Here is a 24,158-nt window from a genome sequence, read left to right as displayed (position 1 = left end):
TTTGTTTATTGTCATGTTCATCTCTATTAAATTATTTATAAGAAGTTTTACATATGTAAATATGTTAATCGTTGATCCATGTGTTGAATACAAGACAATACCTATAAATGTTAGATTATTTACATACTTTCTTTGAAGATTTGGGATATGTTACCCTTCGATGAAATTTCATAGTTCATATTGTCAACTACATCCTGGCCTATTAAAAGGTTGGACAAATATCCATCAATCCCCAAGAATTAACTAAAACCCAAATCACATGGAAGTTAGGTTTCATAATAACATCCTCAACATATAAAACTGAACATATTTACACATCAGCTTCCTGACCATCAAATGAAACCTAAATGCGTTTTCTCCCCATAAGAAAAAACAACCAAATGAACACACTCTTCTAAAATTAAACTAAATTTGAATAAAAAATGTAATTCAAATCCTCACGTAAGTAAATGTATTGTTACCATTATCAAATAAAAGAATAACTACTTAATTACAAGCATGTTAAAACAATTTTACATGGTCAACATTGGTAATGAGCCATTTAAGTTCATAATTGTTTGATTTTATATTTTTAAATTTTTTTTCATGATACTTCAAATTGTAGTTTTGAACATGAAGGAGGCCCAATAATCCTATCATGTAAAAACTTGATCAGTGGAGTGCATTTCAAAAGGGAAGACACTTCGAAGTGTTGGACATAATTATATGGACTGAATATATGGCCATTGGATTGGGGGCAAGGTAGATACCGAGAGACTTACGACACAGTTCAAGATCTGTTAGAACCTTTTTTTAGTTTAAAGAATTTAATTTTGTCAAAAGGAAATGCAATCCTGGTTCCTCGCGTGTGTTGGATGCTCTTACTATTGTTGCAATCGAAATCACTACCCTGACACATGATTACCGATGCTTAAATTTCTTTCTCTTATAAATTTGTGATTTTTATCACAAGTTTTCTTGATTTCGGTTTATGAGTACAGGTTAGTGAAAGCTGACTGTATATTGATCGGAGAGTCGCCAATAGTTGTGGCCTTTGTGGAATATTTGGTGTATAACCTCTTTTACACTTGAGTTTTTGATTTATAATTTTCAATTTTAGCAAGTTTAAATGAAAAATAGTGCTAAAGGTTGACATTTTGTCAAATATCTTTACAGATCTAACATTATATCATGATTTATTTTGTGAAGGTTTCAGAGAGTGACGAACTGTCTATAGCTTCAAATGAAGAAGATGAAGTGAACTTATAGAAAACAACCAGATGTGGCAAAGTTTTTCCACATTGACCCACAACGGAAACATCCATCTTTTGTTACCGGTAAAGAAGGAAGATGGGAAAGTTAGTTTTTTAAGAAGCGACGATTAATTTCAAGTCAAGTGCTAAGGAAGAAAGGAGATGGATTTAAATCTAGATTGGTGCTCGTCAATCATCAATAAGGATGACCACTAGGTGTTTGATGAAATTCCAACCCAAAAAAAATTTGTTTCTTTCTGTTTTATTGAATCGACTTCTAACTCTTGACAATCCACCCATTTATAGCATTTTACTTTCCCTTTTTTGGTTTTGAGCACAATATACTTTAGATAACGGTAAAAAATATATACCCAGATTACCCTCCATGGGTCGTGCTTAGCACGGGCCTCAAACTTTTCTAGTATATATATATATATATATATATATATATATATATATATATATATATATATATATATATATATGACAAAGTATATCTATTAATGATTCAATTTTGTAGTTTTGTTGATGTAGATATAAGACCAGAGGGAGTGGTGCGGCATGGACCACACTCCCTCTGCCACATAAGCCTTCAACACCGCCCCCTGGGTGCACCTTAGGGTGCACTGCGGCTTTCGGAGGGTGCGATCTATGGACGATTTTAATTGCCTGCTCACATTTGACCGTTGCAAACGGTCCAAAATCTGATTTTTTAATTTTTTTTTCTCTTTTAAACTTTAACACCTATTTAAACCATTCAACCCTTCTCATTTTTTATACTTATCTACTACATTACCTTTCAAAAAATATCTTCGTCCGATTCTTCTGAAGAGTTTGATGTTATGTTCGATTTTGTTGTCGCTGATGCTACATCTGCTAAACAAATGTGTGAAGCAGCATGCAATAGGGCATCTGCCAGTGCTGAACAGAGAACACGGAGATATATTTTTAGAGATCGTGAAGATGCAAACCAACGTCTGATACACGACTACTTTCAAGAAAATGTCACTTTTCAAGGATACTACTTTAGAAGGCGCTTTAGAATATTCAAATCATTGTACGAACGTATAGTCGAAGATGTAACGAGGGAGTGTGATTTTTTTCGAGCAACGACCCGATGCTAGGGTTACACCCGGTTTCACCCCTTTACAAAAATGTACAGGTGCACTTCGTCAGTTAGCATATGACATCCCTCTTGATGCGTTGGACGAGAGTTTTAGGATGTCAGCTAGGACCGCATGAGATAGTCTACATTATTTTTGCAAAACTATTATTCAGTTTTATGGTCCAAAATATTTACGTAAGCCTACACGCAATGACATCATAAAATTGCATTATCATCATGCTAGCGTACATGGCTTTCCTGGAATGTTAGGAAGTTTAGATTGTCTACATTGGGCATGGGAAAATTGTCCCGCCTCACACCATGGTCAATTTACCCGAGGTGATCATGGGCATCCAACGGTCATACTTGAAGCGGTGGCATCACAGGATCAGTGGATTTGACATGCTTTTTTTGGTTCTCCTGGATCCCTCAACGACATTAACGTTCTTAATCGGTCACCTATATTTAACAACATATACGACGGATCTGCACCGGATTCTTCTTTCCAATTGCGTGGAACACCATATAAATATGGTTATTATCTAGTTGATGGGATCTATCATGATTATGCAGTTTTTGTTAAATCGTTTACGTGCCCGAATGATGCTCGTCGGAAAAAATTCAAGAAAGCTCAAGAAAGAGCTAGGAAGGATGTCAAGCGGGCTTTTGGAGCTCTCAAGAAACGTTGGTTTATATTGAAAAAACCAACAATTTTTTTCAGCGAGGAAAAAATGCATGAAGTCATGTATGCATGTATAATACTGCATAATATGATTATCGAAAATGAAGGAAGAGCGATATATGAGTATGATGAAGAGGAAACCATTCCCGCGACACAAGGAATAGAAATTGGGGGCGACGAGTATATTGAAAAGAGAGTAGAGGTTCGTTGCAATGAAACATTTCACAATCTTCGTATAGATTTGGTGGAACACATTTACAGGATGCAACACATTGACCTCAATTTGGATCCGAAGGAGGACCCGGAAGACGAGTTCTCAGAGGACGACTCCATGTAGTGCGTTTATTTTAAATTGTTTAATGTATGTTTTTTTGAGTTTGTAGGTTTTAAAATTTCTAGTGTGTGTGTTTTTTTTATTATTTTATTATTTATTATTTTTAAGTTTGTAGGATTTCTATTTGGGTAATGGAAGGTAATGTTATTTTTATTTTGAAGTAATGAAATGAATGATTTTTATTAAAATTATAGTTTTTATTTAATTAAAAAAAAACCCAAAGTGTGGCATCACTCCTTGGATGTGGTATGAGACCACATTTTTGTGGTAATGAGTGAGATGATCCCTATGTGTCAATGCGGTTTCATGATAGAGCGCGACACCACTCCCTCCAGCCTAAGAAACCATGGACGTGATACTCAGTCACTTATCGGTGTATTTGATGCGTATATGATCATTGAAAATTCGGAGAAAAAGAAATATGCCGAATTTCTCTTATGAATATCGTGTACTCGATTATGAGACTCTAAAGTCTAAATTATTTATTTTGGGTATCAGGCTTGGCCCAAGAAAGATGGACAACTTAGGTGACGAATCAAGGCCCATGTGATGGCTATTGCCCCAAATGAGATTTTTAATTTGTAAATATATATAAGAATTAGAAAAGTATTTCTGATCATAAAAAAAAACTACAGCGAAATTCTATTTATAAATTCACAAAGCTGTAACATAAAAGATACAAGTTATCAATTCGGGTTGAATCTATTAATAATATAATTATCTTTATTTTTTATAGATTATTATTAAACAAATAGAACCGATAAAATTGATCAAACTCAGTCCGAACCAACCTAAAATTAACATGTTTGTTGAGATTTCAACTCATTTAAGTTAAATGAGTCAATCCACTTAACCCAAAATTTTAATTAAATAGGATAATTTGGGTAAAAATTATCAACACGTAAATTCATTTAACTTTAATGTATATGTAATTTAATAATTATTAAAAATTTTATTATGTAGAGCATTAATCTAAGTATTAATTTATAAATTATAATGTTATATTATTATTTATGTTTTATACATTGTTTTGAGAAACGAATCGGTTAGCAAACCACCTACCTTACCTATTCGATGGTTCAACCAGTCGGACAAAAAACTAGATTTAGGGATGAGCTTTAGAACCGGACCGGTTCGGAACCGGAACCGGTTTTCCTATAATATCAGAACCGGGAATCGGACCGCCGGTTCCGGTCCCGGTTTTCCGGTTATTTTTCAAATTAGAATCGGCTGAAATGTTGTAGACGATATGTTATCTTCTGGAGCTTGTAAATGGTTCAATATTTAACCAAATTATGACTTTTTACATTTTAAATTGAAGTACAAACACTAAATTACATGATGAAAAAAGAATCAAGTAATTCCGACTTCATATGAGTAAGTTATGCACATTCTAAAAGCGGGACAGATTCCAAAAAAAAAATGTTGAAACAAAAAATATGCAGCATTGATATGTTGTCTTCCGGGTCTATAGTTGATTCAATATCTAACAAAAATATGTGTTTGTACAGTCTAAAATGAATTACAAACACCAAATTACATGCTAGAAAAAAAAATTCAAAAAAAAAAAATTCACAAAAACAAAGCTGAAATACAAAAAACGTAGCATCGATATTCTTTCTTTCGGGGCATGTGTCTGATTCAATATCTAACCAAAATACATGTTTATAGAGTAAAAAATGAATTACAAACTCCAAATTGCATGTTGGAAAAAAATCAACTAATTCTGACTTCATATGAGTAAGTTATGCGCATTTTAAAAAACAGAAAAAATGTCAAACCGATTTTGGTTTTTAGAACCGGAAAAAATGGAGAACCGGTAACCGGACCTTATTACCAATTCCGGTTTCGGTTTTTAGAACCGGGACCAGTTTTCATAAAAATGGAGAACCGGTAACCGGACCTTATTACCAATTCCGGTCCGGTTTCGGTTCCGGCGGTTCTAATACTCGTCCCTAAACTAGATATGTTTGCCCTATTAACAGACCAAATTGAAGTAAGTGGTTAAACCAAAAAATGGCCAAAATATAATGGTTTTTCTATATATTGTCCTATTCAAAAGAACCGGTTTTAAATATTGACAACACTTTCTTTAACTTTCATTCATATCTATTTCCTTTTTATCTTTTAATTTCTTTGGCTCTTTGAATCAATATCAGTAACAATATAATATCAGTAATAATATAATTTATTCTAAAATGTCTAGCTTGGCCCTAATTTGTCGACGTATAAAGGTTTGGATGGTTGAATAATTTTATTTGGGATCAAAGGATATAAAGGATATGTATTAATGATTTTGAAGAACAATAGTGGTTGATCATGTATAAATTCAAGTTAGGCAACAAGAGGTTCAATGAGATCCATATGATAGCAACAAGTGCTTCAATAGAAAATCAAGTTAAAAAAATTTCGAATTTGTGAGAGATCCAAGAAACTCGATCATAATGTTGGAATCATATTCATCTAATAACCATGTTTTAGGTTGGAGTGAATGGTGTTGAGCTCACCGAGCTTTACCTAAGCCAAACAACTCTTTACCACAAGGGATTGTCGAGTTGGAAGAAGTGAGGGAGAATAAGATAAACTCTCACTCCTCTACAACTGGTTACAAAGTCCTCGCCAAACTCGACACGCTGAGCTCGAGGGTCGGTGTGTTGCCTGCCGAGCTGACTGATCAACAGGTGTCGAGCCCTTCCCGAGTCCACTCCTTGTAACCTTATAGGAGCCTAATATTTTTATAAGTTATAACCATCTACAAGTCATGTACAAATTATGGTGGCCTGATGAATTAAAAATCAAGTATTATCCCATGATATGATAGTAAACTTATTTTCGTAAATTAAATAAAACTATTACGTACATCAAATCCATACTTTGAAAATTCCAATAAACTACCAAATAACATGTGTAACATGACTATATTTGTTATACTTGAGATAAAACTTTATTTTCTAGAATTTATTTCCACCGCATGGAAAACCTCAATAAAGAAAAAAGATAACTGCCACCTTCTTTTTAGAGATACAAGTCAAAACCACATTTATGAGCATTGATTTGAGTTTGGTGCATGTATGGCTTATAACTTTTCCCTTTGAGAGTCAACAGATTTCAATCTCAATTAAGCAAGAAATTGCTTTAATTGAGTCTTGAATCTTGAGAGGTAGATCATCAAATGGGGATAAGTTATACTTCGAGAAGGATGATGAATGGTAGTGCTTTAATCGCTACTTTGGTTGTTCTAACGTTGTTAATACATCCGGGGAGGGCTGGGATGTACGGGTGCTGGGGTGGGTGTCTCAATCAGTGTGTACTTATCGCTGACAAAAAGCCTGAAGAAAAATCACCATGTTATTGGAATTGTTTAGCCAAATGCTTTCCTCAATCAGATCAAATTTCTTCAACCCATTCATCATCGGCTAGTGAAATTGCTGGATCTTCATTACCAAATACCCCTCCCATACCTATCAATAACAAACCCACATTTCCTCATTTTGGCTTGGGTAAAAAGTATTATTGCTTCATCGGTTGTTCTTTGCGAAGTTGTGTTATCCATGGTCATGGTAAATCTCTCTCTCTCTCTCTCTCTCTCTCTCTCTCTCTCTCTCTCTCTCTCTCTCTCTCTCTCTCTCTCTCTCTCTCTCTCTCTCTCTCTCTCTCTCTCTCTCTCTCTCTCTCTCTCTCTCTCTCTCTCTCTCTCTCTCTCTCTCTCTCTCTCTCTCTCTCTCTCTCTCTCTCTCTCTCTCTCTCTCTCTCTCTCTGAGTTTAATTAATTTCCGAACATAAACACATGTAAATTATGATATATTGTGAATTTGTGATAGTCCCTTTTAGATTTTGTAGTTAATAGAGGTGATTAAACTTTTTAGAATAAAATCAAAAACCAAATTTGGCTTTGAAGCAAAACTATTAGTAATTTGTGCGTAATATACAAAAGGTAACAAGTTGAAAATCTCTAGGAAAACATATTATTTAATATGTCTTGTATATTAACAAGGTTTTCATAAATATGAAGTAAGTAAAGAGGAATTAATACATATTTTTGTTGTCATTAATGTTGACTTATTTATTGTATGTTTGTATGACTTGATTTTGCAGCTGTCGATTTGAAGCTCTGTCTCATAAAGTGCACCCACAAATGCAAATAGTACTTGGTGTTTAGGTTTTGGTTCGTTTGTATTATTTTATTTCTAATATTCCCGTAAAACCAGAAAAAAAAATGATATAAACGAACTACAGCTTATGTTAGACACATAGAGTCGAAAAAGAACACTTGTTGTTGAAATAAATTAGATATGTGTAAACCATAGTCTGGCACTTGTGTATCTCATATGTGAACAACATTAAGCACTAATTAAATAAAATGTTACTTTTAAATTTAATTATCATCGTACTATAGTCTCGATATATATATATATATATATATATATATATATATATATATATATATATATATATATATATATATATATATATATTTCTAGTGATAAATAAAAAAAATATAACAAAATAATAATACTATATGATCTAGTGACATTTAATTGTCAATAAAAAAAAGTTGAGAGTCAAGTATTGTTAGCAGTACTTAATAAAAAAACGACGAACCGTTGTATTAATTTGTTGAGATTGTTTTATCATTTTATAAAAAAAAACTTGAAAATATTTTATCTTTGATATCTCGTCTTTAAGGAACTGTAACTTATTGAATATGTAACAAAATAATGTAAAATTATAATCTAAAGTGATGTACACACAATAAACTACATGTCGGAAAAAATATCATGTTATTCCAACTTCAAACGAATGAGTTATGAAAATTTAAAAAATTTCACATATTCAACGTTATGCAGAAAAACTAAAAATATTTCAGCTTTCATACCCGGTCTTCAGGAGACTCTAATATATATGTTACCAAATAAAGTGAAATTATAGTATAAAATGAAATGCAAATAGTAAACATGTTACAAAAAATATTATATCATTCGGACTTCAAATGAATGAGTTATGACAGTTTAAAGAATTTTATAAATTTAACATTTTGTAAATTTATTTTAACAATGATTGTTTCTGTAAATTTAGTTAAATATGGCTCGTTTATGTTAATTTTTTTAATCTCGCACCCTTTATATATTTTTATTGACTCATTTTTTATTTAGTTAAACATGGCTTCAAGAGGTATTTTGTATTCTAAAATACCCATTTATGTCAATTTATTTTACTCCGAGCTGTTTCTGTAAATCTACTTAAATATGGACCATTTAAGTTAATTTTTTTAATCCCACGCCTTTTATGCAATTTTTAATACCAAACCTATTTTTTATATTTAGTTAATTAGGGAGGGACTGTTTATGTAAATTTACTTTAAAATGGACCATTTCTGTAAATGTAGTTAATCAGGTACCAAAATTGATGTCTTGTTGACTATAAAGAAGTTGTCTCACTCTCTCATAGATGTGATTGTGTGTGTCAGTGTGTGTATTTTATCGTATGTGTATGTATGTTTGCCGCTAAAATATTTTGATTCTGTTTGCTTATTTTTGTTTTTTTTACTATAATTACGTTTCAAAACTATTATATATCGATGTACTTATTTATTTATAATTTCAATCATTTATTATTTGAATTATCGATTTATAAATCTTTAATATTCATCACTTAACTATTTAACATTTTTTTATATTCAGCTAGTGTTATACACGACTTGCTAACCTTATAAATAAAGACAACTAATAAAATAATTTCAACAAACTAATACACCAGCTCATGGTTTTTTATTAAATACTACCGCCTCCCGGTAAATATTTGACTCTCAACTTTAGTGCCTATGAGGTCCAAATCTTTTCTAGGACGACAATAAATACAACAGGTGTCATAAATTATAGAGAGAATAAATCAAATTGTTTTTTTTGGACATAAAGCTTCACGATGTGGGTCTAACCGTATGGTGTGGTGGCTGGAACCATACCTAGGAATGTTAGTGATTAGGGTTTAGGCCCAAGCCCTTTAGGGTTTAGTCATTGCCCTTTAGGTATTCTCTATATATTCTAATGTAATTGTCTTTTGAGAATCAATCAATCATTTATTCAAAATGGTATCAGAGCTCTAGGTTAAAACTTTGTTGCTGACCACAACCCACAGTCACCGCCTTCCACCTTCGACGACTTTCTCTAATAGTCGTCGGAGATGTCTTTATTATGTTCCATATTTTTCATTTTCTTTTCTTTTCCGCCTAAATAATAAAATAGCCACCGGCACCAAACTAGAGCTCTTTCATCAGTTTCTTCCACTGTCTCGTCTACTTCTACCTCCTCCTCAGATGACCCCTGCCTTTGGGCCTTCTGCCTCCTACTCGGCTGACCACTTCTTCATATCTCTTTTCCGATTCAGCCCCTTCTGATGTTGTTGTTGCCTTCCTCTGATGACACATTCTCCGTCGGGCAACCTCTGATATGTAGTCGTTTCTTTCTCTATCAACATTGCAGTTGCCAATCTCATCGGAATTGGCTCCGTCCGCCTCAGCTCGAGCCTTCTTTCTTTCTCGCTGCCTTTCTCTGGACTCCTTTGTCGGTGGTGGTTGCATGATCATCGCCGATGCTGCCCTTTTTCTCTTTTTCTACAACGGAATCAACTATGGCTGCCGCTTCTTCTCTGTTCTTCTCCGACGACTAGTCGATGTTAACCGCCATTGTTAGTGTTAGGATCGAGACACTTAACACACGACTTTAAACACACGCACAGCTCACGAATTATAGAAAAACAAGAACACAATGATGAACACGAGGGATTTAACGTGGTTCAGTCTTTCTCTGACCTACGTCCACACGAGGGTAACTAGGAGTGTTTATTTCTTCTTCTATGTGTTATCAAACTACAGATACAATACAATCTTATATAGGATTGAATGGAGAAAAGGAAAGCCACAAAACATGGTCCGTAAGAACCGGATCACCATTCCTTTTTAATCAACCTTTTTTGACTAACTTTTCTGTGGACCACTTTGACGTGGATTCACACTCAACAATCTCCCACTTGAAGCCACGAAACAATCTTTACCATAGCTTCAACTGTGTATCTGTATTTCTGTAAAAACTTTTGATCTTGACTCCATCCTAGTTACCCGGCCTTCTCTTCAATTATCCTGAAGGCCAGTTGAAGCTATGCAAAGCTTCAACTTCTCTAAGGTGACAACCTTAGTCAACATATCAGCTGGATTTTCAGTTCCTTTGATCTTATTCAACTTCAGAGTGCCATCATTAATTCTTTCTCTGATGAAGTGATATCTCAGCTGTATGTGCTTTGTCTTCGAATGGAAGACGGGATTCTTTGCAAGATGAATTGCACTTTGATTGTCACAAAATAATGCACAATCATCTTGTTCTTTGCCAAGTTCGTTGAGAAAATTCTTCAACCATATAAGCTCTTTGTTTGCTTCAGCAACTGCCATATACTCTGCTTCTGTGGTTGAAAGGGCAACACTTTTCTGTAGTTTGGACATCCAACTTACCGCAGTGCCTCCCACTGTAAAGACATACCCTGTGGTGCTTTTGTATGACTCTTTACAACCACCAAGGTCTGCATCTGCATAACCCCTCAGAATGACTTCTTTTCCCTTGAAATGCAATGTCATCTTTGAAGTCCCCTTCAAATATCTTAGCAACCATTTAACTGCTTCCCAATGTTCTCTCCCCGGATTGGACATAAACCGACTAATAACTCCCACTGCATGAGCGATATCTGGTCTTGTGCATACCATTGCATACATGAGGCTACCAACAGCAGATGCATACGGAACTTTAGCCATTTCTTTCTTGTCTTCATTTGATTTGGGTGACTGAACTTTAGAAAGCTTAAAGTGACTTCCCAAAGGTGTGCTTCTGATCTTGGCATCTTTAAGGCTGAATTTCTCTAACACTTTCTCAATGTACTTCTCTTGAGAGAGTGTCAAAGAGCCATCTTCTTTGTTTCTGGAAATACTCATCCCGAGTATTTGGTTTGCAGCTCCCAAGTCTTTCATCTCGAATTCTTCAGACATTTGTTTCTTTAACTTCTTGATCTCTGACATGTCTGAACCGGCAATCAACATATCATCTACATAGAGTAGTAGAATGATATAAGAACCCTTAAACTTCTTGATGTAACAACAATGATCATTGTCACATCTCTTGTAACCAACTCTTCTCATGAAGTTATCAAACTTCAAAGACCATTGTCTGGGTGCTTGTTTCAGACCATACAAACTCTTCTTCAATTTACACACCAAGTTTCCATTGCCTTTAACTTGGAAACCCTCTCGTTGTGTCATGTAAATGTCTTCTTCTAGGTCACCGTGTAGAAAAGCTGTTTTGACATCTAGCTGCTCTAGATGCAAACCTTCTGCTGCTACAATACTGAGAACAAGTCTGATAGTGGTCATCTTTACTACTGGAGAGAATATTTCATTGAAATCGATCCCCTCTTTCTGTTGAAAACCCTTGACTACTAATCTTGCTTTGTACCGTTTGGTACCATCATGTTCATCTTTGACCCTGAAAACCCATTTATTTTGAAGAGCCTTCTTCCCAACTGGAAGCTTTGTTAAGTGTCAGGTGTTGTTCTTCTCAAGCGACTTCATTTCATCTTTCATTGCTAGCTTCCACTGCAATGAATCTTTCAACCCTATAGTCCCTTTTAGATTTTGTAGTTAATAGAGGTGATTAAACTTTTTAGAATAAAATCAAAAACCAAATTTGGCTTTGAAGCAAAAACTATTAGTAATTTGTGCGTAATATACAAAAGGTAACAAGTTGAAAATCTCTAGGAAAACATATTATTTAATATGTCTTGTATATTAACAAGGTTTTCATAAATATGAAGTAAGTAAAGAGGAATTAATACATATTTTTGTTGTCATTAATGTTGACTTATTTATTGTATGTTTGTATGACTTGATTTTGCAGCTGGAGTCGATTTGAAGCTCTGTCTCATAAAGTGCACCCACAAATGCAAATAGTACTTGGTGTTTAGGTTTTGGTTCGTTTGTATTATTTTATTTCTAATATTCCCGTAAAACCAGAAAAAAAATGATATAAACGAACTACAGCTTATGTTAGACACATAGAGTCGAAAAAGAACACTTGTTGTTGAAATAAATTAGATATGTGTAAACCATAGTCTGGCACTTGTGTATCTCATATGTGAACAACATTAAGCACTAATTAAATAAAATGTTACTTTTAAATTTAATTATCATCGTACTATAGTCTCGATATATATAAATATATATATATATATATATATATATATATATATATATATATATATATATTTCGAGTGATAAATAAAAAAAATATAACAAAATAATAATACTATATGATCTAGTGACATTTAATTGTCAATAAAAAAAAGTTGAGAGTCAAGTATTGTTAGCAGTACTTAATAAAAAAACGACGCACCGTTGTATTAATTTGTTGAGATTGTTTTATCATTTTATAAAAAAAAACTTGAAAATATTTTATCTTTGATATCTCGTCTTTAAGGAACTGTAACTTATTGAATATGTAACAAAATAATGTAAAATTATAATCTAAAGTGATGTACACACAATAAACTACATGTCGGAAAAAATATCATGTTATTCCAACTTCAAACGAATGAGTTATGAAAATTTAAAAAATTTCACATATTCAACGTTATGCAGAAAAACTAAAAATATTTCAGCTTTCATACCCGGTCTTCAGGGGACTCTAATATATATGTTACCAAATAAAGTGAAATTATAGTATAAAATGAAATGCAAATAGTAAACATGTTACAAAAAATATTATATCATTCGGACTTCAAATGAATGAGTTATGACAGTTTAAAGAATTTTATAAATTTAACATTTTGTAAATTTATTTTAACAATGATTGTTTCTGTAAATTTAGTTAAATATGGCTCGTTTATGTTAATTTTTTTAATCTCGCACCCTTTATATATTTTTATTGACTCATTTTTTATTTAGTTAAACATGGCTTCAAGAGGTATTTTGTATTCTAAAATACCCATTTATGTCAATTTATTTTACTCCGAGCTGTTTCTGTAAATCTACTTAAATATGGTGACTCTGGAAGATCTTCTTAGTTGAACTTGAAGTGTGATTGGGGACTCTGGAGTTAGAGGACTGGTTTCATCATCTTCATAATCATTACTGGAATTATCCCCTGAGCTCCCACTGTCAGTTGAGTCATCCCCAGATTCAGGGATTTCGACTGAAGCTTCTTTCTTCTTTTCATCATCTTCAAACTCAACATACTCCTTCTGAATTTCTGGACTTTTGTTGTTTCTGTCTTTGTATAACTCAGTTTCGTTAAAGGTGACGTTCTTGCTTCGGATTAACTTTCTGTTTTCACTATCCCAAAGCCTGTAACCCATTTCGTCTGACCCATAACCAATGAATGTACACTTCTTGGTCTTTGAATCAAGTTTATCTCTGTCACCATCTTTTAACAAACTGTAAGCAGTACAACCAAAAACTTTCAGGTGTTTGAGACTTACTTCCTTCCCTTGCCACATTTCTTTTGGTAATTTAAAATCCAAGGGAACACACGGTGAACGGTTGATCAAGTAGGCTGCAGTGTTAACTGCATCAGCCCAAAATGTCTTAGGTAAACCAGAATTCAACCTCATGCTTCTAGCCCTTTTCATTCAGAGTTCTATTCATTCTTTCAGCTACACCATTCTGCTGAGGGGTTCCTGGGACCGTCTTGATCATCTTTATCCCTTGCTTGGCACAATAGTCAACAAACTCCTTGCTTATGTATTCACCACCATTATCCGACTTCAGGCATTTTACCTTCAAATCAATTTCATTTTCAACAGCATATTTCCATATCTTAAAAGTATCAAATACATCAGATTTATTTTTAAGAAAATAGACCCATACCTTGCGTGTTGAATCATCGATAAAGGTTACATAGTAGTTTTTGCCTCCTAGAGATGAAACTGGTGTTGGTCCAAATACATCCGAGTGAACAAGCTCCAACTTCTGAGCTTTCGGTGTCTTCCCCGTTTTTACAAAAGTAACCCGCTTTTGTTTCCCGAGAACACAAGATTCACAAAATTCAGTTTCGACTTTCTTCAAGTCTGGAAACTTTCCTTTCTGAGCCAACATCTTCAATCCCTTATCGCTCATCTGTCCGAGTCGTTGGTGCCATAAATTAGATGGACTCGGATTGGTGGTTACGGCATGAACACCATCACCATGTATCTCTACCATGTACAAAGTGCCTTTCTTCTTTCCTTTGGCAATCACCAAGTTGCCTTTGATCGCTTTCCATTGTCCACCCCCAAAGTGAACATCAAGTCCTTCATCATCCAACTTACCAACTGAAATCAACTTTCTCCTTAAGTTTGGGATAACCCTGACATCTTTCAATGTCCAGGTGGTTCCCATGGAGGTCTTCAAATCTACGTCTCCTATACCCGTAATATCAAGCACTTGATCATCGGCCAAACTAACTTTGCCAAAGTCACCTGTCTGTAGGTTCTTGACAATATCTGGGCATGAGACAGCATGGAAAGAAGCACCCGAATCCATAATCCAGGATTCCATTGAATTCTCAACACAACATATGAGACAATCTCCCGATTCTTCAGAGGATATATTGTGTACTTCTTTCTTTGCAGCTTGTGGTTTTGGACATTGGTTTCTAAAGTGACATTTTTCTTTGCAATTCCAACATTCAATATCTTTTCGGTTCTTGGACTGCCCCCTTTTTCTAGACTTTGATCTGCCTCGACTACGTCCTCTTTCGTTTCTTCTTCCTCTACTTTCTGTATGCAATAAAGAACTAGAACTAGAAGTCTCACCATTGCTTCTCCGTCTGGTATCTTCATTTACAATCAAGTCACGAATACTCTCGAAAGTGAGTTTAATAGTGTCGGATGCACTACTAACAGCTGTGACGGTGCCTGAACAACTATCGGGCAAAGATGATAAAAGGAGGAGCGCTTGTACTTCATCTTCAAACTTTATTGCAACTGAGGCTAAACGAGAGATAATCGAGTTAAACTCGTTTATGTGAGCGGTAACTGACATGCCTTCCTTCATTTTGGTGTTAACCAATTGTTTGATGAGGAACACTTTGTTGGAAGCGGACGGCTTCTCGTACATGTTGGACAAAGCCTTAAATACTCCATAAGTGGTTGTTTCATTAACAATGTTATACGCAACACTCTTTGCCAATGAAAGCCTAACTACACCCAAGGCTTGTCGATTCAACAACTTCCATTCTTCATCATACATGTCATCCGGTTGTACGCCCAACATAGGCAAATGCAAACTTTTCTGATACAACATATCTTCAATTTGCATCTTCCAAAATCCATAATCGGTTCCATCAAACTTGTCAATTTTGATTTTACCATTTTCTGCCATTTTTGCAATTTTCTGAAAGAACAGGGACCTGTTTTGTAATTTTCTGGAACTTTAGGGACCAAATCTGAGTTTTTCAAATTCTGCTACAGTGACGCTATAGTGTCGCTACATTGATGCTACAGTGTCGCTACAGTGTCGTCTTCTCCGGCAGGTCTCCGACGTACAGTGTCGTCTTCTCCGGCAAGGCTCCGGCGCTACAGTGTCGTCTTCTCCGGCGAACTGGTTTTCCCGGTGACTATTCCGGCGAACCTTTGACCGGCGATTTGGACGTCTTCCGGTGGTCGAAAAATTCAGAAAAAAATATTTTCGGAATCTTCGGAACGAGACCTTTCCAACGGTATACACCAAAATCGTTTTTTTTTACGAAAATAAATTTCGACCAAAAAACTGAAAATCACCTTCTGGAGCTAAACCAACGCTCTGATACCACTTGTTAGGATCGAGACACTTAACACACGACTCTAAACACACGCACAACTCACGAATTATAGAAAAACAAGAACACAATGATGAACACGAGGGATTTAACGTGGTTCGGTCTTTCTCTGACCTACGTCCACACGAGGGTAACTAGGAGTGTTTATTTCTTCTTCTATGTGTTATCAAACTACAGATACAATACAATCTTATATAGGATTGAATGGAGAAAAGGAAAGCCACAAAACATGGTCCGTAAGAACCGGATCACCATTCCTTTTTAATCATTCACGTCAAAGTGGTCCACAGAAAAGTTAGTCAAAAAAGGTTGATTAACTTTTCTGTGGACCACTTTGACGTGGATTCACACTCAACAGTTAGAGCTCTACCACCGCCGATGCCGCTATCTTCATCTAGCTTTTATGTTTTCTTCTTTTGTTTATTTTTTCAGTTTAATCGTCTCCACCCGATCAAAATGCGGAGGAATGTTAGTGATTAGGTCAAGCCCTTTAAGGTTTAGTCATTGGTCTTTAAGTATTCTCTATATATTCTTATATAATTGTCTTTTGAAAATCAATCAATCCTTTATTCAACAAGGAACACCACATCATGGGTGCGATTCATGGGGTTGTATTTGAGTGATGCATTTGGGTCATGCACTTGAGTGATGACCATCATGTTATGTTTGTCATTTTTGTCCGTGAGACTACTACTCTCAACAATCTCTCTATGGCCGTCATCAAAAGGAAAGCAAAAATATTTTATAAAAACTAAACTTTTTTTCTTCTTTTGATCATTGTATTTCTTTCATTTTCCCTCCTAAAATAAAAAGTTAAGAAAATATTTTCTCCATTTTCCTTAGTTCCTCTTCCTTTAAAAAAAACTCAAAAACACTCAATTTTTCCTTACACTTCTCAAAAAAAAAAAAAAAACTCAAAATGACTTATTTCCACAATTTTACTCCCATTGAGAAAAGAAAAGGGAAAAGGAAGTAAGGAGAGAAAAGAAGAAAAAAAAAATCAAAAGAAATTTGTCTTCTATGTTGTGTTCTCAAGTTGGAAAAAAGAAATGAAAAAAAAATAAAAATTTTGTTCTTTCTTTCAAAAACTTTTATTTTTTTCCACTTTCTTCCTTTAAACTATTATTTTTTTCCACTTTCTTCCTTTAAACTATTATTTTTTTCCACTTTCTTCCTTTAAACTAGAAACACTAATTTCTTTCATTTTTTTTTCTGGTATCCATCCATTTCCTTTCTATTATCTTATTAAGCTGAACTCGGGATCGGGTTATTAGAGAGGGCGCTAAAACAGAAACTAGATAGTTTATTTTATTTATTTATTTATTTATTTTAACCATTTTAAGCTTCGATGGCGTCTTCTTCACCGCTGACATCTGCCTCCCGTAATAGGCAACTTCTTCCAGTTTCCAATGGTCAGACCTCTATCTCCTTTGTCGTCTACGGTACTAGCTCTCCCTACACACACTTGTATATTGATCTCAGTGGTAATTATTTTCTAAACCAACGAATATTCCATGTTTTCATATAAATCTGCATTGATGTGAACCAAATTCGTAACAGAATTCTATGAACAATGTTCTGCTTAGGTATTCATTTGGAGTTCATTTAACATACGATAATTGCGTGTGGTTATTATAGTAGTTTGAGTGTGTTCTTATGTGGTTATTCTCTATACTACGGCCATACACGTTGAATATTGGTCCTACTTAGTTAAGTTTTTAGAAAAAGTTTGGTTCAAATGTCATTATGTATGTTTAAAAAGATGATTGATTATATAAATTGTATGTGCGATTTCTATTGTGACGTCAATGATATGAGCGAATCTGTTGATGGAGATTCTTACCATTTGAAAATGGGATGAAGTGATACAGAATACAATGTTTCATTCTCAAAGGCGTTCATTCTATTCACTTGTATTTGGTTAATATGATAGCGAGATGAATAGATGCAGATCTGGACTTAGGATATATACTTCTTCTTTTGGCCAAGTGAATTCTTGCTCCCTAGAATCATAATTCTCCATTAATATATCACCATTTTGTGCTAAGGCCTCACAACATCTCAATTATCTATTCATACTAACCAAGTGATTTTAGTGGCTACTATACTTTAGTCTATGGAAATGATTATATTCATGAAACCATTTGTTTTCATGGTCTTTTCTGCCTATTTCTTTTGTACTCAATGAAATTGACAAGACTTCAGGTGGAATCATAGAAGAAATAGAGAAATGAAGTTTGGAGGAAAACGGAGAGTGATTCCAAGAAGCAAGCAGCTTACTCTGTTCTAAACATGCTGAACAATAGAGAGAGTAGCTAAAAGCTAAAATTCATGGTAATCATCTCTTTTTGCTAACTTCTTTTAATATTCTCCAAACAACAGTGTTTTTTATTTTGGTCTTACATTCTGCATCTTTGTCTGTAGACAACATTTTGTATGTATTTAAAATGTATACAAGTTAAAGCAACTGCCTTATCTGGAAAAAGAAACTTGGGTTTTTTTTTTTAATATTATCATGTATTCAAGATATAAACACGTGGTCATTCTCTCTTAAAGCATTAAGATCTTCCACTTGAGATGCATCAGCCATGAGAACTGTAGTTCCTCTTTTCCCAAACTTCTTCTCTGCATGACAACAACTTTATAAATTGAAGAAGATATCTTCATTCACTTACAATCTAAAATTCATTATGGCATTTAAGTAATGTATTATAGTCATATAGCTCAAAATACACCATTTGCAGCTGGATTGCTTACCTGCTAAGTTCAAAAGGTCTTCTATTGAGTCTGGTAAGTGGACAAGTTTTCCTGTCCTTTTTCCATCTATTGTTTTCTCATGTGGATGATGTCCATGGATTACCACCCTTAAGGGAAATGTGTTTGAGAGAACAGAAGTGGGTGTTCCTAAAAATAATATTTTTAATTTTTTTTATTAGATTATTTACCCAAATAGAAAATAAAAAGAAAAAGTAAATAAGATTATCACCAACCTTCTCTATCATCTCGACCATAATTCGATGCTTCACGGTTTTCTGATTGATTAACTGATCTGGTTTGCTATAATGAGGATGGAAAAAAAAATGTTAGCTTTCATTTGCTAATGCTAAAATTTCATAGCAATATCAATACAATGTTTTACCTCAATATTCAAGTCCAATAAAAGCTCTGACAAAAATGGCATCTCGTCTTGCATTTCCTTCTTTAAGTCCTTGAGATACTGAGAACATAAAAATGTCAGCTTACTAAAGATCTATGCTCTTTTAGAGGGCATGAAATGACTTTAACCCTTAGGTTTATTACCTGTAAGTTTTATATTTTCAATATAGAGAAATATAAATGAGGCATTACTAGTTAAATACCTGTGTGAAGTTGGACATTATGGTCTTTCCATCATCATCAAGTGGCTCCACTAGTTGCTTGAAACGATGATGACTAATTCGGACTACTTGAGAAAGTTTCTTGCTTCTTATAGTGAAAGGTTGCGGAATGTTGAAGAGTACACCAATTTCACCAAACATATCCATTGGGCCTAATTTTATCAAAAACTGAAACATATATGAGCCTTAGTTAATTAATACCCTAGCATCAATACACATACAAATCACAATCTTTTTAAATTTAAACTCTATAAATATCAACGTACTTTCATTTATTTTTCTACTACAATATCTCACATTCATTTCTTTTTATTACTTAATCGCAATGTTAGAAAATGATATACCTGCTCCATTCCATTTTTGTGTGTCAGCACCTCCTAGATTTTATAAACCATTAGAAATTTAGAATCCCAGATAAGTAAATAACATGAGATTTAATTTATTAAAGATTTTATATACCATTGTTCCAGATACTACAATATAGAAATCTGTTGGTATCTCATTTTGTAATATAACTTCAACCTTTGGTGGAAAGTATTCTGCTTTTAAATCTGTAACCTGCCAACAAAAACCACAATAGATCATTGTCCAGGTTAACATCCATGCAGAAATAACAACATACTTTATTGATTTATTAAATGGAAAGTATTATGTGATGGATAAATTGCTACTAATATATGAAAAGAAGAATAATCCATACCAATTGTCTGCTAAGGTCATCTGAAATGCCTTTAAAAAGATAAGTCTTTTCAACAGTTTTACGAAACAGATGTTGAGAAATACTAGATCTAATCGCCTTTGGCAAATCATCTAGAACTTCTTCTTGTTGTAGCTCAGCTGTTTTAAACTTAAGTTGCATATGTGCCAACATTTGCTCTTTCAATCCTTCCGGAAGCCTATTCTTGCTCGCATATCTTAAAATCTCATTAATTGCATCCCTCTGTAGAATAAAGTACTCAAAAGTAAATAGCAGCACAAAACACATAATTAAGTGACATAATCATTATTAAAAAAAAAAGAAGAAGAATAACTTATTACCATGGCAAAAGTTCGGACAGCACTATGGACGATTAAATTGGTCATGTTTCCAATTAGATAAGAGGTGAGCCCGATGTTGAATAACATATAGAAGATATTGAATACTTTCTCTCCTGTATTTACTGCATGTAAGTCACCATAGCCAACAGTTGTAAGGGTCACAATTGACCAATACATTGAATACGTGTATCCTAACCAAATGCTTCTGTCTTCAAAGTTGTGAATAATAGATCCGATCCATGTATCATCCGACTGTTCATGATGAGTCGCTATCCAGTAGTAAAAGCATGCAGCTGAGTGCACCGCAAAAAGCGTAACCTGTCATAATCCAAATATACAGAAGCATTTGTATTAGGTTTAGTTTAGTAGCAACGTGGTTGAATAAATAGGTTTAGTAGAAGTAGTACTAACACATATTAGTTTAAGAGTTCTTGTACCGAAGTAGCTGAAGCGCGTATCCTTCTCTAGTCTGTTTAGACAACAAAATAGCTTGTTATAGTGGATTTTTGTAATTATGCTAAAAGGATCATTCTTCTGGCAACCAACCCCTGAGCTGGCTCGCACTGTTAGCTAGGTTAATGACATAAGATTTGCGGGACCACAAGGAGCTCAATTCATGTTGGAATTGAAACTCTAGTATTGTGGTTGCTGAGGCTCGAACCCTTGTCCCAAATGTATTGTATTTTGAATTTTAGACTATTTGGCAAAATATATAAAATGCGTATTCAACAATTTTGGTGGTTTGTACCTTGAGAAGAGCTCACTAACACGCCTTAGCCGCCAGAGCCTAAGAAGATTAAGAAAGCCAAAGACTTCCCCACGATGTAGTTTTCCGGTGAAGAGTCTGTATATTGCTTGAAATGGGAGTGTTGATGCCACATCCATTGGGAACATCATATGAGTGACATACCTGAAAAAACACACAAAGTAGATGGTATAATGGAAAATAATGCATTTTTTGATTTGCAAAATAAGTTATTCTGTCATGAGTTAGCCCACACTGCCTGTGTATTAGAAGCATCATGTGAGAGGTAAATCAGGTAAACAGATGCCCGTTAGGTGGTTGACATAGGAGCACAATGCTCACAAGGAGCCCAATCCATATTAAAATTAAAATTGATACTGTTGAGACCGGAACGTTTGACTGTAAGTATACCATATTGGAACCAATTGTACAATAATGCATGTTTTGGATACATTTAGAATGGTTTGTCTAGGATACCTTGTGGCTATCTTTTGATGATCATCGACAAGTAGATATGTTGACTTATCCAAATAGGCCACAAAGAAAGTTAAGAAGATGTCAACGACAAAAAAGAAGTCGACTACTAAATCGACGTATAGGAGAGATCCTGTGGCCACCTTCTTGAAAGCCAGCTCAAACGGGGATGACCATGCGGAATATATAACAAGTACCACTAGAAATGCTTGCCACCACCTACATACATTTACATCAAAGTAATCAATGACCTATTCTTTATGATCAATAAGCTATCTCAAATAGTTTTTTGAAAAGTTGACTTATAAGCTCTATTAATAGTCTCATCAAACACTACATTCCAATGAAATAAAAAAAAATAAGTTACCTTATGCATACAAAACAATCAGTAAAATAAAAAACACCTAAAAAGAAACACATCGGACAAGCGTGTTAAAAGTTGTCTAAAATATATACTCAGTCCATAAAACATTATTCCCTGTTTCCTTCAACAAATTACAATATTTTTGTAATAATATAACTTTAAAGAAACCAAAATAAAATATTTTCAATCGACTTCCATAGATCATTGAAAGCCATGATGAGGGGGGTGGTCACTGGTCAGATAATACTTGATCCCTTTAATTGCGTTTTTGGTTTAATACTATCAATCAAGCGGCGTGAATTTTTAATTTTTTTATTGATTTTATTAAAAAAATACCAATATTATATTCAATTAATTGATCTGATATTTGACTTTTAGCTATTCAATTGTTGTTTTGTTATACTAAATTAAATAGCATGACAGAGAAATATAGAATTATTACATATAAAAATAATATTATTTAGTATTTACACAAATTTAATATCCAAAAATAAACTTGCACCCGAAAGTTAATATCCAAAATAACATCCCTTAACGAAAATCAATTAAACCATATATGCTAAATTTCACAGTTTCTTGTTTTCTTCAAATGTATGTACTTTATGCAGACAACAAATCTATGCCAAATCTCAAACTTTCTTGTTTTCTTCAAGGTTAAGCCTTGTAATTTTCGTGCGAGATGCTGATATTAAATATTTTAGACAATTACAAATAAATAAAATTAATTAAATGCCGAATCTCAAACTTTTGGCTCCTTAAATCCACTTAATTTGTTTTATTTTGGAAATTGGTTGTACAAAAAAAAATTCTCTATACACAATAATTCATGTTTTATATATAGGGTTGTACATTACAATATTTAAAAAAATAAATTCTTATATGCGGACAAAAAGATAAATCAATCTTTTTATTTTTTACTCGTTTGATCTATCATAAAACGTAATTCTAATCAATTTACTTTAAAGGAAAAAAAAAATATTATTATTATTATTTTTAAAAAAAAATCAAAAATACCATATCCGATGTATAAGATTTTTGTTATAACTGAATTCCAAAGGCTTAAACTATTAAAAAAAAAGAAGAAAAAAAGTTACAAAACATTTGAAGATTTGATGAAAATAATCTTGGAAGTTTCTTCAATGGCGAAAGAACATGCAATCGTACACATTTTGATGCACGGTGTACAACATTCAAACATATAAACACTTAACTTACCTGTAGCGTCGATCATAAGGTGCAATGACATAGTCTCTAAGGGGAGGCGAATCGCCGCCAACAACAGTTCCAAAAGCTGGCAACAGACTGCTTGAGACTGATGCCAGATTGTTCATGATATCTCCACTCGAATGTCTCCGGTACAGTAATGGCACCGGAGATCGGTTTTCCGGTGACTTCTCTTTCATCTCCGGTGAGTCTTTAGACAGAGAGAGATTAGATCTATATTTTTAGGTGATGTTGATTAATAAATAGATTCGGATTAAACCAGCAATTAAGGAAGGAGGCATTGGGGTTTGCCTTGCATAATTGCATTATTCAATTCGGAGTAGAATATATTAATTAAACAAAAACCCCAACGATAATTACATTTTGCTTAAGATATTGGTGATAGGGTTTGACTTTATTGGTAAATACAAAATTTATATTTTAAATTTGTTGCTTGCTGGCCCTTGGATGGTTTGACTTTGATGTGTGTGTGTGTGTTTGGATTTGATAAAATGAACAACAGATGTTAAAAGATTGGCCATGGTTTGATGTCATGATTTGAATCAAATTGGATCATGGGTTTATGGATAGGGTTGACCCGATTGACCCAAACACACTTTTTTTCTTTTTGCTAAAATGAAAGGTTTATATATCTTCGCAAAAAGATTTTACAAAGGTTAATTTAAAAATGGGATAATCACTTGATAGGGTAAGTTAGGTGATGTTTGTTTTTTTATAAAAACCTCTTTAAACCACTTATTGCTGCGCGGCGCA

General features: G+C 33.9%; 2 protein-coding genes and 1 long non-coding RNA gene across 3 annotated transcripts; 2 read left to right on the top strand and 1 right to left on the bottom strand.

The window, feature by feature from the left end:
* Positions 1-2,074: 2,074 nt before the first annotated feature.
* On the top strand, positions 2,075-3,356 carry LOC145121375 (uncharacterized). The gene is made up of 2 exons (XM_079057131.1): positions 2,075-2,297; positions 2,911-3,356. Exons 1-2 carry the CDS (start codon positions 2,075-2,077, stop codon positions 3,354-3,356), a joined length of 669 nt encoding a protein of 222 aa, XP_078913257.1.
* A 3,108-nt stretch (positions 3,357-6,464) lies between these two features.
* On the top strand, positions 6,465-7,732 carry LOC145120911 (uncharacterized). The gene is made up of 2 exons (XR_013714416.1): positions 6,465-6,913; positions 7,449-7,732. It is a non-coding gene; the product is annotated as an uncharacterized LOC145120911 (long non-coding RNA).
* Positions 7,733-18,511: 10,779 nt separating this feature from the next.
* On the bottom strand, positions 18,512-23,693 carry LOC145120025 (potassium channel KAT3-like). Its single transcript, XM_079055811.1, has 13 exons — positions 23,397-23,693; positions 21,821-22,036; positions 21,347-21,508; positions 21,010-21,067; positions 20,599-20,916; positions 20,261-20,500; positions 20,020-20,118; positions 19,905-19,937; positions 19,543-19,728; positions 19,323-19,400; positions 19,174-19,240; positions 18,941-19,087; positions 18,512-18,808 (listed from the first exon to the last, which is right to left on the bottom strand). The coding sequence occupies exons 1-13, from the start codon at positions 23,582-23,584 to the stop codon at positions 18,705-18,707; spliced, it is 1,896 nt and encodes a 631-aa protein (XP_078911937.1). The 5' UTR covers positions 23,585-23,693; the 3' UTR covers positions 18,512-18,704.
* Between the last annotated feature and the right edge of the window lie 465 nt (positions 23,694-24,158).

The sequence above is a fragment of the Lactuca virosa genome, chromosome 6 (assembly GCF_052849685.1).
Source record: "Lactuca virosa cultivar CGN04683 chromosome 6, Lactuca_virosa_CGN04683_v6, whole genome shotgun sequence".
NCBI lineage: Eukaryota > Viridiplantae > Streptophyta > Magnoliopsida > Asterales > Asteraceae > Lactuca > Lactuca virosa.
This window is presented reverse-complemented; position numbering and strand designations above follow the sequence as displayed.